The sequence below is a fragment of the Sebastes umbrosus genome, chromosome 7 (genome assembly GCF_015220745.1).
Source record: "Sebastes umbrosus isolate fSebUmb1 chromosome 7, fSebUmb1.pri, whole genome shotgun sequence".
Classification (NCBI taxonomy): domain Eukaryota; kingdom Metazoa; phylum Chordata; class Actinopteri; order Perciformes; family Sebastidae; genus Sebastes; species Sebastes umbrosus.
In genome coordinates this window covers 9,108,439-9,123,958 of record NC_051275.1, presented here as the reverse complement: position 1 = coordinate 9,123,958, position 15,520 = coordinate 9,108,439, and the positions used below count along the sequence as shown (strand labels likewise).

Below are 15,520 nucleotides of genomic sequence, written 5' to 3'. Positions count from 1 at the left end.
AAAACAGAACACATTTAAAACTCAAGGATAACGAAATGTACTAAAAGCCAAGAACTAAATACATAAAAAGCCAAAGGGTAAAACAATTAAACTGTCATAAAAACATACATGAAAAAATACACAGTCGGCCTCATAACTTATATCAAATGAACCGAATAATTCATACACGTCCCGAACCGTGACTAGCGAACCAAACAGTTTGGATTTTTTACCTGAACCGTTCCAACCCTAATGGAAACTGAACCCTCCCATCTGGTCCTATTCAGGCTTCCTGGTTTAATCTTTGTGAGGTCATCCTTTTCGGGCTTAAGGGTCTGCTCAGTATTCCAACCAACATATGTGCTTTTAAAAGCACTGTGATTAAAATAAATGATAATAATAAAGAACTTTGACCCATGGCTGTATCCTCTGAAACATGTTCACCAGTACTTCTCCCTTTAAATATGAAGTATAATAATAAAGGGAACCCAGGCTATCCTTGATTCCCAGGAGAAAATGTCCGACTCTTTGTTACAGGGGTGCTGGTTTTCCTTGGACCCAACCCAGAATCTAACCAAAAATACTGATGTTCTGTTGTTGCTGCTCTGCTGCTTCTCTGTAAAAGGTGAAGTCACAGAGCTGGATGCACAGGCACTGGGGCCCCTGAACATCGGTCTTTATCCCCTAAAATAATTACATTATTTTTTTACCTCATTTTCAACCATTCTGTCTGCAAAATTAATATCCACTTTTCAGAGGCTTTTGCTTTGCATGAATTTATTCTGTGAAAAGTGTTGTTTCTGAGATATCGGCTTTAAAGAAGTTACCTGAAGTGAATAATCGAAATGCTTTTCTGAACCAACTATAAAAGAATGCATATATTAAAGGGTTCACAGTAGAATTCAAGTAACCCAACCATAAAAGTGTTCCGAACAACGCATGTGGCGTTGAATAACTGATATAGGGATTGATGGTGTTGCAGACAAAAAAAGGAGCCCAAAAAGACAGAAATGCGCCCATTATGATAGCAAGTGTTTTAGTGGCTTTTGTCTGGCTCTTATTTGATATTTTTGCTGAGCTCATACAGCTTGTGTTCTGTATGCTGTGCAACTGTTTCTGTGCCACTAGGAAAATCTTAAGATAAACGCCAAGCATTATGATTCCTGGAATGTAAAAGGAAAATACTGATGAGACTGTACTTGAGAGTGCGCTCTGAAACAAAAAACATCCTCCTTCACATGCAATGTGCTCATAGTAGAACTCCTCAATCCCCCAAATATTTAATTTGAGAAAAATCATCCCAAAGCCTATGAGAGCTGAAATACTCCAAATGACCAGAATCATGATCAACACAACATTAACAGATATTTTTCTGCTGTATAGTAGAGGTTGGCAAACAGCATAGTGTCGGTCAAGTGATATGAATGACAGATTTAGAATTGATGCTGTACTCAACATGACCTCAGAACTCAAACAGACTTTACACAAGACGTCACCAAAATACCAGCAAGTCTCTACACATTGAACCATAGCGGGTAACATGACTAACAGCCCTAGAAGAAGGTCGGACACAGCCAGAGAGGCGATCAAGTAATTGGTTGGAGTACGGAGCTGCTTAAAAAAGGCAATTGAGACAGCGACCAAAAAGTTTCCACACACTGTTAGGATGACTATGACCCCTAGAATCATGTAGACGGTGATGCGTACGGGCAAGGGATAGATGGTCTTCTGACATGAGCCATTTCTGGACTCATAGCAGAATACTGGCTCCATCTGTTGGGAGGGAGGCAAGAATGATAAGGTCAATATTTGTTTATTTAAAATAAAATTCAGAAAGCCACCAAGGCAGTAATGTGAAATCCTGTGTTGCAATGCTGCGTTTTTGTCTTGTGAATCATCTGAATGGAGAGCTCCTGTCAAGTGATTTGCTGCAATATTCTTTATAGCTGGTTTCCATACAGTTTAAATTCCATTCATCTGTTTTTATGTTCAATTTGCTCATGAAAAGTTAAAAAGAATAGGTGACAAATCGCAAAAACATTGGCGGAGGTAGAAAACAGCATTTTGCCAAATCTTGTCCATGCGACAAGGTCTGTATTGTAAACTGTGCTGAAAAGTGTCATCTACATTTTGTCAAAACACAAAGAGGTAAATCAGAACTAACTGAACTGCTAAAAACTGAAGATTAGCTCAAGATTGGTAAAAATGTGAACATTGAGTCTCAGCTGTTTATTTATTTTAGCTTCTCTTGATATACCCATTAATCTTAGAATTGCTGTATTTTTCATGAAGTGAATTTATGGCACTGCCAGCGATGATAAGCTGTCAACCAAGTTAACTCACTTAAAATTTAAAAAAACTTGCAATCAATGCTTTAGTTAAAACTGTTCATAAACCACTTAAAATATGACAGTTAGGTAGCTCCTCTATGAATATTCAAACACAGCTGCACTTCAATCCCACACTTACCTTCCATAGTCAACTGGACAGATGTTGTATGGCTACCACAGAATTTGCCTCATACTGTATGTGGTAAGTTTCAGTTTGTACTTATGAGCTCTCTGTGTCTAGACAGTAACTTCAGAGGTTGACTAATAGACCCTCAGGGAGTAAAGTTGGACAGTCTGTCCCAGAGGCTAATGTACAGTAGGAGGTGAATAAACCTTCTTAATTAGTTACATTAAACGTAAGTTTTGAAAGTTCAGCCTATGGTTTTAAAAATGACAGACACAATGCTGAACATTTTGTTGCCTTCACTTCCTGCACCCTGTCAGGTGCTGGGAGGAAGTACTCCAGAATAGAAAAAGAGAAACACAAAGGAAAAAGACACCCATGATGTGGGCAGTGTTGTCTGGGAGGCCATGAAGGCTGTTCTTGGAGGCCACATAATATCATATGAGGCAGCAGAAGTCCAAGAAAAAGTTAACTGAAATAGCTTAACAGCTAGCTAATCTAGAAGTTTCTTATAGAACAAATAATGAACTAGAATTACTTAATAAGGTTACAGCTTTACGGTAGAGTATTAGGGGTGGGGGATTTATCAGATATACTCAATGCATTGTGGCTTTTTCTACGTGGCATGTAGTAAATGACTATATTGCTAACATCTAGTACACATACTAATTGTCACGTCATATTTTTTAAGCCGCCAGTATGAAATTTGCTTTGATGTTACGCTTCCCTCCCTCATGTGTGTGGCGTATGCAATGGCGCCTTAATGCACGGGCTTAGGGGCTGAAGCCCGGTCCCCGAGTACCAGGGGGGCCTCACATGACACAAGCTTAAAAAAAATGCAGCTGGATGAGCCGACGCACGGCACGGGGCACAACATAGGGGTTGAGAACGAGGGCGCTGTAATGTATTGATACAATGTTCATGTCCGGCAAAATCAGTACATAATATCAGTGATGAGAGCAAATCATCTAGCCATTCTGTTATACAGATACAGATACAGAGAGCTTTGCTGAAGGGCAATTCAGTTTCTGCAGTCCACCGAGACATATACACACATTCATACTGCACAATCATCAATGACAGAGGGAACACAGTAGGTGGCATATGGGGAGGTGCAGATCAATAAAAGTACAAGATTAAAAATATTCGCAATAAAAACAATAAATACAAGAATAAAAACAAGACGAGATAAAAGAATAAAGGAATAAATAAATAAATAGAATAGAATAAAGTGCCAAGAGTATTTGCACATTGCAAATTACATTCCAAGAATGTACCTAATGCAAACACGGACAACCATTATGTGGTTAGTGCAAAATAACTGTACATTCAAAGTAAATAAAACATTTTTGTTGTCGTTCATTCAAGATAGTTACTCTGCGTTCAGCAGTTTAATGGCGTAAGAAATTAACGACTTAGAGTAGCGGTTTGTCTTTCTGTTAGGCGGCAGATAGCGCCGTCCTGAAGGCAGTAGTGTAAACTCGCTGGACAGGATGTGGTCGTGATTAATAATGTTTTGGCCTTCTGGAGAACACGTTTCTCCCAGAGAGAGATTAAGTTGCTCTGCCGGGCTCCGATGATTTTGGAGCAGACTTTCACAATGTTATTTAGGCAATTCCTGTCCTTCGTAGACAAACCGTTAAACCAGCAAATAAAAGAAAAAGTTAAAAGGCTCTCAATATATGACAAGTAGACAGTACACAGGATAGATCTACACACACTAAAGGAGTGTTGATTTTCCGCAGCAAATGGATTCTCTGTTGGCTTCGTTTAACAATTGACTCAGTGTTTACATCGAACTTGAGATGAGAGTCAAACACTGTGCCCAGGTACTTATAAGAGTCCACGATTTCAACATTCTCGCCATGAGTTATACTATGAGTGGGATTGACCTTGTTTTTCCTAAAGTCAATCACAAGTTCCTTAGTTTTTGAGACATTCAGATCAAGGACATTTTTGTCACACCACTCGACAAAGGCAGGAAGAGCACAGCCATGATCTGACTCGGCCCCCTGGAGGAGCGACAGGAGTGCAGTGTCGTCTGAAAATTTCACTAATAAGCTGCCCTCCTTAGAAGACCTGCAGCTATCGGTGTACAAAATAAAAAGCAATGGCGAAAGGACGCAACCGTGCGGAGAGCCTGTGTTAGAGACCGAGGTATTAGACATAATACCATTAACTAAAACCTGTTGTGTTCTGTCTGTTAAGAAGTTTAAAACCAAAGTTAAAAGCTGGTCAGGTAGGTTAAAATAAGCTGCGAGCCTCTCAATCAGAATGTGAGGCTGCATCTTATTAAAAGCTGAAGAAAAATCAGCGAATAAGAGTCTGACATGAGCTTTTGGTCTTTCCAAGTGTTTATAAACTTTGTCCAGAAAAAAGAGTTTAGCGTCTTCCACTCCTTTACCTGTTTGATATGCAAACTGGAGTGAATCCAGTTTGCCCTCCACCAGGGAAAGAACCCCTTCGTTTAAGATTTTCTCCATGTCCTTCACTACTAGGGAAGTGAGTGCTACAGGTCTGAATTGGTTTAATTCCCTGGGGTTTTTAACTGTAGGAATGGGAATTATGGTGGAGGACTTCCAAATTTTGGGTAGCTGGCAGCTGTCAACACACATCTGAAAGAGCTTAGTGAAAACCTCACTAAGTTGATCAGCACAGTGGTGCAAAGTCCGACCACAAATGGTGTCAGGGCCAGAAGCTTTCCTTCTCTGCGTTTTCCTAAATAAACCATTGACCTGCTCTTGAGATATCAATATGTCTCTATGGGGTACCAGGGAGTCCCTCAACCTGGATACATCCTGAGTGAAGTCAGACCTTTCAAACCGTGAGAAGAACAAATTAAAAGTGTTCGCCAAGTCTACATCCTCAACTCCATTAATACTAATAAACTGCTTGGATGTATTTGCTTGCTGATTAATGGAGGCCATAGATTTAATCCCCTGCCAGGCTGACCTTAGGTCGCCATTTACGTACTGACTTTCTATCTTTTCTTTGTACTTGGCTTTAGCCTTGGCTATTTCAACCTTAACCTCTTTGGAGACAGCCATTTTCTGCTGAGGGTTGCCAGTGAAAAAGATCATAGCAGATTTAAGATCTTTGGTTACCCATGGTTTGTTATTGGGAAAAATAACAACCTGTTTAGAGGGTATTACAGAATCAACACAAAAAGTAATGTAGGATGAAACAGTTTCTATAAGTTCATCAATGTTATCACCACAAGCATCAAAGAAGCCTTGCCAGTCTGTGCAGTCAAAACAGGCTTGGAGGGAGGAGATGCTGTCCTCTGTCCAGATCTTAACAGCCTTCTCCTCTCTCTCCTGGCGTCTGAAGCATGGTTTATATGTAGGCAGTAAAAATATGCTGTTGTGATATGAAGCTCCCAAAGCGGGCATAGGTATGGACTTGTAGCCTCCCGTCACATTTCCGTAGCACAAGTCAAGGATAGTGTTTTTTTTGTGTGGTGGAGCAACTTACATATTGTTCATATGTCCGTAAAACTCTGTCTAGTCGGACATGATTCAAATCTCCAAGATAAGATTTAGGAGCATCAATACAAATAGAGTCCAACTTGTGTGATACATCCACTATCAGCTGAGTGGCAGCACTGGCGTTGGCTCTGGGGTGGATGTACACAAGAGTAAAAAACAGTTGGGGGAACTCATGTGGCAGATAAAAAGGACGTAGAGAGATGGAGTGTAGCTCTGTATCAGGGGTACATATTTTCTCCCGCACAATGATGTTGTTACAGTACCGTTGATTTACATAGAAGCAGACCCCACCTCCGCGGCTTTTCCCCGTCGCTTCAGAGGAGCGGTCTAGTATGATGGGACAGCCGAATCCAGTGAGAGCCAAGTCGCTGTCCTGGTCGCCTTCATTAAGCCACGTCTCGGTGATCGCGAGCAGGCAACATTCTTTAAGTTCACGTTTGTACTTTGCCCAGATCTCAAGCTCGTCAATCTTGCGCCTTAAAGACTGCGCATTAGATAAAAAGACCGAGGGCATGGGGGGTCACTGGCGCCGGTTATTGAGGCAGAGTTTTTTCATTTTGCTGGCAAATACCTCCTCTCCTTCCTCTTTTCCGCCGTGAGAGCCGGCGTGAAGATCTTCTGTCCAGGTGGAAAGGGACAAAAATCTCTATTGATAGTGATCCGATGGCCATGTTGTTGCAGCGTCTTTTCCCACTAGCGTCAGGATAAAAAAGTAAGCAAGGAAATGCGCATACTTTCCCAAAATCCACAAATTGGTCCTCCGTAATGTCACAAACACACACAAGAACAGATAAAACGGTGAAAACTGTAGCGGGTCGCACACAAAGAAGCGCCCCGTGTCCCAACGACAGCTGTTAGAATGTCGGGCTGAACTGGTTGTTCTACCCTCGCAACGTAGTCTGGGGTTTATAGCGCACCGCATGTCCGTCCTTCTGTCCGTTTGCGTGTCGCACTTTCGTTTCCAAAGCAGAACTCGGAAACTATTTAACTTAGGCACTTCAAATGTGGTATGATGGTTGACAGTGTGGTCTAGTAGTGTCATTTGGGGGTTAAAGTTCCAGGGTGCCCAAAATCTTTGAAATTATGGCCAAAAACTGTGATTTTCTTTACTTCAAATTTGTTTCCGGAGTAGAACTCGAAAACTATTTCACTTAGGAACTTCAAATTTGGTATGATGGTTGACAGTGTGGTCTAGTTGTGTCTTTTGGGGGTTAGAAGTCCATGGTGCCCATCAGTTAATTAGTTTATGCCCATTAATTCCATTAGTTCCAAAAGGGAAAAACCTTTGGGCCTACTTTAGTAGGGGTCAAGCAGTGAGCGGGGGTATGTGCGACATGCTCACGTTTGCCTTCTTTACTAATGCGCAATGATAAGCACTGATAAAACAATGTTCATCACACTAACTGAGTGCCAAATAAACCTCAGATAGTTACTGAATAAGTACAAGAAGACTATCACTGCCTGTGTTATGTGCTACGTTTATTTCATAAACACTTTGAATCCATAACATGCGAGTATTTTCGCAGCAGCCCATCTGCCGTACGCACATCTGTCATAGTCATCAGGTTATTGTCCCCGAGCAGTGGGAAAAACGTGACACAATATTAATAACAATAATAATCTTTATTTATATAGCACCTTTCAAAACACAGTTACAAAGTGCTTTACAATAAAAACAAACATCTAAAACTCAAGGATAACGAAATGTATTAAAAGCCAAGAACTAAATACATAAAAAGCCAAAGGGTAAAACAACTAAAATGTCATAAAAAAATTTAAAAAATCACAGAAAAACAATTCTTCAGTTACACTGCGCATGTGTTAAACCCCATACCTCGAGACCCATGTCCGCCCAAAAGTACTGATGTTCTGTTGTTGCTGCTCTGCTGCTTCTTTGTAAAAGGTGAAGTCACAGAGCTGGATGCACAGGTACTGGGGCCCCTGAACATTGCTCTTTATCACCTTAGCAGATCAATAGGAGAATAATTAAAACAAATAATTTTACCTCATTTTCAACCATTTTGTCTGTGAAATTAATATCCACTTTTCAGAGGCTAATGCTTTGCATGAATTTATTCTGTGAAAAGTGTTGTTTCTGAGATATCAGCTTTAAAGATGTTACCTGAAGTGAATAATCGAAATGCTTTTCTGAACCAACTATAAAAGAATGCATATATTAAAGGGTTCACAGTAGAATTCATGTAGCCCACCCATAAAAGTGTTACGAACAACGCTGGTGGCGTTGAGTAACTGATATAGGGATTGATGGTGTTGCAGACAAAAAAAGGAGTCCAAAAAGACAGAAATGCGCCCATTATGATAGCAAGTGTTTTAGTGGCTTTTGTCTGGCTCTTATTTGATATTTTTGCTGAGCTCATACAGCTTGTGTTCTGTATGCTGTGCAACTGTTTCTGTGCCACTAGGAAAATCTTAAGATAAACACCAAGCATTATTATTCCTGGAATGTAAAAGGAAAATACTGATGAGACTGTACTTGAAAGTCCGCTCTGAAACAAAAAACATCCTCCTTCACATGCAATGTGCTCATAGTAGAACTCCTCAATCCCCCAAATATTTAATTTGAGAAAAATCATGCCAAAGCCAATGAGAGCTGAAATACTCCAAATGACCAGAATCATGATCAACACAACATTAACAGATATTTTTCTTCTGTATAGTAGAGGTTGGCAAACAGCATAGTGTCGGTCAAGTGATATGAATGACAGATTTAGAATTGATGCTGTACACAACATGACCTCAGAACTCAAACAGACTTTACACAAGACGTCACCAAAATACCAACAAGTCTCTACATTTTGAACCATAGCGGGGAACATGACTAACAGCCCTAGAAGAAGGTCGGACACAGCCAGAGAGGCGATCAAGTAATTGGTTGGAGTACGGAGCTGCTTAAAAAAGGCAATTGAGACAGCGACCAAAAAGTTTCCACACACTGTTAGGATGACTATGACCCCTAGAATCATGTAGAAGGTGATGCGTACGGGCAAGGGATAGATGGTCTTCTGACATGAGCCGTTTCTGGACTCATAGCAGAGTACTGGCTCCATCTGTTGGGAGGGAGGCAAGAATGATAAGGTCAATATTTGTTTATTTAAAATAAAATGCAGAAAGCCACCAAGGCAGTAATGTGAAATCCTGTGTTGCGATGCTGCGTTTTTGCCTTGTGAATCATCTGAATGGAGAGCTTGTGTCAAGTGATTAGCTGCAATATTCTTTATAGCTGTTTTCCATACATTTTCATACAGGTTCAATTCCATTCATCTGTTTTTATGTTCAATTTGCTCATGAAAAGTTAAAAAGAATAGGTGACAAATCGCAAAAACATTGGCAGAAGTAGAAAACAGCATTTTGCCAAATCTTGTCCATGCGACAAGGTCTGTATTGTAAACTGTGCTGAAAAGTGTCATCTACATTTTGTCTAAACACATAGAGGTAAATCAGAACTAACTGAACTGCTAAAAACTGAAGATTAGCTCAAGATTGGTAAAAATGTGAACATCGAGTCTCAGCTGTTTATTTATTTTAGCTTCTCTTGATATACCCATTAATCATAGAACTGCTGTATTTTTCATGAAGTGAATTTATGGCACTGCCAGTGATGATTAGCTATCAACCAAGTTGACTCACTTACAATTTTAAAAATTGCAATCAATGCTTAAGTTAAAACTGTTCATAAACCACTTAAAATATGACAGTTAGGTAGCTCCTCTATGAATATTCAAACACAGCTGCACTTCAATCCCACACTTACCTTCCATAGTCAACTGGACTGATGTTTGCCTCATACTGTATGTGGTAAGTTTCAGTTCGTACTTATGAACTCTCTGTGTCGAGACAGTAACTTCAGAGGTTGACTAATAGACCCTCAGGGAGTAAAGTTGGACAGTCTGTCCCAGAGGCTAATGTACAGTAGGAGGTGAATAAACCTTCTTAATTTGTTTCATTAAAAGTAAGTTTTGAAAGTTCAACCTATGATTTTAAAAATGACAGACACAATGCTGAAGAAAAAGAGAAACAAAAAAAGAAAAATAGATCTATACTAGACACCAATGATGAGGGCAGTGTTGATGATTCCATTGACTGGGAGGCCCTGTGAAGGTTGTTCTTGAAGGCCACATAATGCCATATGAGGCAGCAGAAGTCCAAGGAAAAAAGTTAACTGAAATAGATAATCAGCTGGCTAATCTAGAAGATTCTTATAGAACAAATAATAAACCAGAATAATTTAATAAGATTACAGCTTTACGGTAGAGTATTAGGGGTGTGTGATTTATCAGATATACTCAATGTATTGTGGCTTGTTCTACGTGGCATGTGGTAAATGACTACATTGCTAACATCGAGTACAAATACTAATTGTCACGTCATATTTTTTAAGCCGCCAGTATGAAATTTGCTTTGGTGTTTCGCTTCCTTCCCTTATGTGTGTGGAGTATGCAATGGCGCCAAAATGCACGGGCTTGGGGGCTCCGCGTGTCCTTCCGTCCGTTCGCGTGTGAAACTTTCGTTTCCGGAGCAGAACTCGGAAACTAGTTGAACTTAGGAACTTCAAATTTGGTATGATGGTTGACATTGTGGTCTAGTTGTGCCTTTTGGGGGTTAGAAGTCCAGGGTGCCCATTAGTTAATTAGTTAATGCCCATTAATTCCATTAGTTCCAAAAGGGAAAAACCATTGGCCCTACTTTAGTAGGGGTCAACAGTGAGCAGGGTTACGTGAGCCATGCTCACTTTTGCCTAGTTTACTAATGCGCGATAATAAGCACTGATAAAACAATGTTCATCACACTAACTGAGTGCCAAATAAACGTCAGATAGTTACTGAATAAGCACAAAAAGACTGTCACTGCCTGTGTTATGTGCTACGTTTATTTTATAAACACTTTGAATCCTTAACATGAAAGTATTTTCAAAGCAGCCCGTCTGCCGTACACACCTCTATCAGTCATCAGGTTATTGTCCCCGAGCAGTGGGAAAAAAAAAACAATGACACAATATTAATAACAATAATAATCTTTATTTATATAGCACCTTTCAAAACACAGTTACAAAGTGCTTTACAATAAAAACAGAACACATTTAAAACTCAAAGATAAGGAAATGTACTAAAAGCAAATAACTAAATACATTAAAAGCCAAAGGGTAAAACAACTAAAATGTCAAAAAAACATAAATAAAATCACAGAAAAGCAATTTTTCAGTTACACTGCGCATGTGTTAAACCCCATACCTCAAGACCCATGTCCGCCGTGTCCCAGCCTCCTTCCATAGGCCTTGATTTCTAGTGTGACAATAAACGAGAGCCTAACTCTACATGAAAAAAATACACAATCAGCCTCATAACTTATTTCAAATGAACCGAACAATTCATACACATCCCAAACCGTGACTTGCGAACCAAAAGGTTCGGATTTTTTATCTGAACTGTTCCATTCCTAATGGAAACTGAACCCTCCCATCTGGTCCTATTCAGGCTTCCTGGTTTAATCTTTGTGAGGTCTTCCTTTTCAGGCTTAAGGTTCTGCACAGTATTCCAACCAACATATGTGCTTTTAAATGCACTGTGATTAAAATAAATGCTAATAATAAAGAACTTTGACCCATGGTTGTATCCTCTGAAACATGTTCACAAGTACTTCTCCCTTTAAATATCACTAAATGAAGTGTAATAATAAAGGGAGCCCAGGCTATCCTTGATTCCCAGGAGAAAATGTCCGACTTGTTGTTAAAGGGGTGCTGGTTTTCCTTGGACCAACCCCAGAATCTAACCAAAAGTACTGATGTCTGTTGTTGCTGCTCTGCTGCTTCTTTTGTAAAAGGTGAAGTCACAGTGCTGGATGCACAGGCACTGGGGCCCCTGAACATTGTTCTCTATCCCCTTAGCAGATCAATAGGAGAATAATTTGTCTGTAAAATTAATATCCACTTTTCAGAGGCTTTTGATTTGCATGAATTTATTCTGTGAAAAGTCTTGTTTCTGAGATATCAGCTTTAAAGATGTTACCTGAAGTGAATAACTGAAATGCTTTTCTGAACCAACTATAAAAGAATGCATATATTAAAGGGTTCACAGTAGAATTCATGTAGCCCACCCATAAAAGTGTCTCGAACAACACTGGTGGCGTTGAATATCTGATAAAGGGATCGATGGTGTTGCAGATAAAAAGAGGAGTCCAAAAAGACAGAAATGTGCCCATTATGATAGCAAGTGTTTTAGTGGCTTTTGTCTGGCTCTTATTTGATATTTTTGCTGAGCTCATACAGCTTGTGTTCTGTATGCTGTGCAACTGTTTCTGTGCCACTAGGAAAATCTTAAGATAAACGCCAAGCATTATGATTCCTGGAATGTAAAAGGAAAATACTGATGAGACTGTACTTGAGTATCCGCTCTGAAACAAAACACATCCTCCTTCACATGCAATGTGCTCATAGTAGAACTCCTCAATCCCCCAAATATTTAATTTGAGAAAAATCATGCCAAAGCCAATGAGAGCTGAAATACTCCAAATGACAAGAATCATGATCAGCACGACATTAACAGATATTTTTCTGCTGTATAGTAGAGGTTGGCAAACAGCATAGTGTCTGTCAAGTGATATGAATGAGAGATTTAGAATTGATGCTGTACACAACATGACATCAGAACTCAAATAGACTTTACACAAGACGTCACCGAAATACCAACAAGTCTCTACACATTGAACCATACCGGGGAACATGACTAACAGCCCTAAAAGAAGGTCGGACACAGCCAGAGAGGCGATCAAGTAATTGGTTGGAGTACGGAGCTGCTTAAAAAAGGCAATTGAGACAGCGACCAAAAAGTTTCCACACACTGTTAGGATGACTATGACCCCTAGAATCATGTAGAGGGTGATGCGTACAGGCAAAGTATAGATGGTCTTCTGACATGAGCCGTTTCTGGACTCATAGCAGAGTACTGGCTCCATCTGTTGGGAGGGAGGCAAGAATGATAAGGTCAATATTTGTTTATTTAAAATAAAATGCAGAAAGCCACCAAGACAGTGATGTGAAATCCTGTGTTGCAATGCTGCGTTTTTGTCTTGTGAATCATCTGAATGGAGAGCTCCTGTCAAGTGATTTGCTGCAATATCCTTTATAGCTGGTTTCCATACCGTTTCAATTCCATTCATCTGTTTTTATGTTCAATTTGCTCATGAAAAGTTAAAAAGAATAGGTGACAAATCGCAAAAACATTGGCAGAAGTAGAAAACAGCATTTTGCCAAATCTTGTCCATGCGACAAGGTCTGTATTGTAAACTGTGCTGAAAAGTGTCATCTACATTTTGTCTAAACACAAAGAGGTAAATCAGAACTAACTGAACTGCTAAAAACTGAAGATTAGCTCAAGATTGGTAAAAATGTGAACATCGAGTCTCAGCTGTTTATTTATTTTAGCTTCTCTTGATATACCCATTAATCATAGAACTGCTGTATTTTTCATGAAGTGAATTTATGGCACTGCCAGTGATGATTAGCTATCAACCAAGTTAACTCATTTACAATTTTAAAAATTGCAATCAATGCTTTAGTTAAAACTGTTCATAAACCACTTACAATATGATAGTTAGGTAGCTCCTCTATGCATATTCAAACACAGCTGCACTTCAATCCCACACTTACCTTCCATAGTCAACTGGACTGATGTTTGCCTCATACTGTATGTGGTAAGTTTCAGTTCGTACTTATGAACTCTCTGTGTCGAGACAGTAACTTCAGAGGTTGACTAATAGACCCTCAGGGAGTAAAGTTGGACAGTCTGTCCCAGTGGCTAATGTACAGTTGGAGGTGAATAAACCTTCTTAATTTGTTACATGAAAAGTAAGTTTTGAAAGTTCAACCTATGGTTTTAAAAATGACAGACACAATACTGAAGAAAAAGAGAAACAAAAAATTAAAAATAGATCTATAGCAGACACCAATGATGAGGGCAGTGTTGATGATTCCATTGACTGGGAGGCCATGTGAAGGTTGTTCTTGAAGGCCACATAATGCCATATGAGGCAGCAGAAGTCCAAGGAAAAAAGTTAACTGAAATAGATAATCAGCTGGCTAATCTAGAAGATTCTTATAGAACAAATAATAAACCAGAATAACTTAATAAGATTACAGCTTTACGGTAGAGTATTAGGGGTGTGTGATTTATCAGATATACTCAATGTATTGTGGCTTGTTCTACGTGGCATGTGGTAAATGACTACATTGCTAACATCGAGTACAAATACTAATTGTCACGTCATATTTTTTAAGCCGCCAGTATGAAATTTGCTTTGGTGTTTCGCTTCCTTCCCTTATGTGTGTGGAGTATGCAATGGCGCCAAAATGCACGGGCTTGGGGGCTCCGCGTGTCCTTCCATCCGTTCGCGTGTGAAACTTTCGTTTCCGGAGCAGAACTCGGAAACTAGTTGAACTTAGGAACTTCAAATTTGGTATGATGGTTGACAGTGTGGTCTAGTTGTGCCTTTTGGGGTTTAGAAGTCCAGGGTGCCCATTAGTTAATTAGTTAATGCCCATTAATTCCATTAGTTCCAAAAGGGAAAAACCTTTGGCCCTACTTTAGTAGGGGTCAACAGTGAGCAGGGTTACGTGAGCCATGCTCACTTTTGCCTAGTTTACTAATGCGCGATAATAAGCACTGATAAAACAATGTTCATCACACTAACTGAGTGCCAAATAAACGTCAGATAGTTACTGAATAAGCACAAGAAGACTATCACTGTCTGTGTTATGTGCTACGTTTATTTTATAAACACTTTGAATCCTTAACATGAAAGTATTTTCAAAGCAGCCCGTCTGCCGTACGCACCTCTGTCATAGTCATCAGGTTATTGTCCCCGAGCAGTGGGGAAAAAAAACAATGACACAATATTAATAACAATAATAATCTTTATTTATATAGCACCTTTCAAAACACAGTTACAAAGTGCTTTACAATAAAAACAGAACACATTTAAAACTGAAAGATAAGGAAATATACTAAAAGCCAATAACTAAATACATAAAAAGCCAAAGGGTAAAACAACTAAAATGTCAAAAAAACATAAATAAAATCACAGAAAAGCAATTCTTCAGTTACACTGCGCATGTGTTAAACCCCATACCTCAAGACCCATGTCCGCCCGTGTCCCAGCCTCCTTCCATAGGCCTTGATTTCTAGTGTGACAATAAACGAGAGCCTAACTCTACATGAAAAAAATACACAATCAGCCTCATAACTTATTTCAAATGAACCGAACAATTCATACACATCCCAAACCGTGACTTGCGAACCAAAAGGTTCGGATTTTTTATCTGAACTGTTCCATTCCTAATGGAAACTGAACCCTCCCATCTGGTCCTATTCAGGCTTCCTGGTTTAATCTTTGTGAGGTCTTCCTTTTCAGGCTTAAGGTTCTGCACAGTATTCCAACCAACATATGTGCTTTTAAATGCACTGTGATTAAAATAAATGCTAATAATAAACAACTTTGACCCATGGTTGTATCCTCTGAAACATGTTCACAAGTACTTCTCCCTTTAAATATCACTAAATGAAGTGTAATAATAAAGGGAGCCCAGG

General features: G+C 39.5%; 3 protein-coding genes across 3 annotated transcripts; all 3 read right to left on the bottom strand.

The window, feature by feature from the left end:
• Positions 1–756: 756 nt before the first annotated feature.
• On the bottom strand, positions 757–6,435 carry LOC119491539 (trace amine-associated receptor 1-like). Its single transcript, XM_037775679.1, has 6 exons — positions 6,185–6,435; positions 6,013–6,049; positions 5,386–5,486; positions 4,227–4,335; positions 1,464–1,752; positions 757–1,391 (listed from the first exon to the last, which is right to left on the bottom strand). Exons 1-6 carry the CDS (start codon positions 6,433–6,435, stop codon positions 757–759), a joined length of 1,422 nt encoding a protein of 473 aa, XP_037631607.1.
• Positions 6,436–6,441: 6 nt separating this feature from the next.
• Positions 6,442–10,665, bottom strand: LOC119491538 (trace amine-associated receptor 1-like). The gene is made up of 4 exons (XM_037775678.1): positions 10,657–10,665; positions 8,701–8,989; positions 8,044–8,628; positions 6,442–6,539 (listed from the first exon to the last, which is right to left on the bottom strand). The coding sequence occupies exons 1-4, from the start codon at positions 10,663–10,665 to the stop codon at positions 6,442–6,444; spliced, it is 981 nt and encodes a 326-aa protein (XP_037631606.1).
• A 1,229-nt stretch (positions 10,666–11,894) lies between these two features.
• On the bottom strand, positions 11,895–14,556 carry LOC119491537 (trace amine-associated receptor 1-like). The gene is made up of 3 exons (XM_037775677.1): positions 14,548–14,556; positions 12,602–12,890; positions 11,895–12,529 (listed from the first exon to the last, which is right to left on the bottom strand). The coding sequence occupies exons 1-3, from the start codon at positions 14,554–14,556 to the stop codon at positions 11,895–11,897; spliced, it is 933 nt and encodes a 310-aa protein (XP_037631605.1).
• Positions 14,557–15,520: the final 964 nt, after the last annotated feature.

Excerpts from the sequence above, each read along its gene's own strand:
- LOC119491539 (XM_037775679.1), bottom strand. The coding sequence starts at position 6,435 with ATGCCCTCGGTCTTTTTATCTAATGCGCAGTCTTTAAGGCGCAAGATT. Across the intron at positions 6,050-6,184 it reads TGCTTCTATGTAAATCAACG|AGCCAACGCCAGTGCTGCCA; the intron begins GTACTGTAACAA and ends CATCCACCCCAG. Across the intron at positions 1,753-4,226 it reads ACTCTCATCTCAAGTTCGAT|ATGGAGCCAGTATTCTGCTA; the intron begins GTAAACACTGAG and ends CCCTCCCAACAG.
- LOC119491538 (XM_037775678.1), bottom strand. Across the intron at positions 8,629-8,700 it reads GTATTTTGGTGACGTCTTGT|ACCGACACTATGCTGTTTGC; the intron begins GTAAAGTCTGTT and ends TCATATCACTTG. Across the intron at positions 6,540-8,043 it reads ATTTCGATTATTCACTTCAG|AAGATCTTCACGCCGGCTCT; the intron begins GTAACATCTTTA and ends CCACCTGGACAG.
- LOC119491537 (XM_037775677.1), bottom strand. Across the intron at positions 12,530-12,601 it reads GTATTTCGGTGACGTCTTGT|ACAGACACTATGCTGTTTGC; the intron begins GTAAAGTCTATT and ends TCATATCACTTG.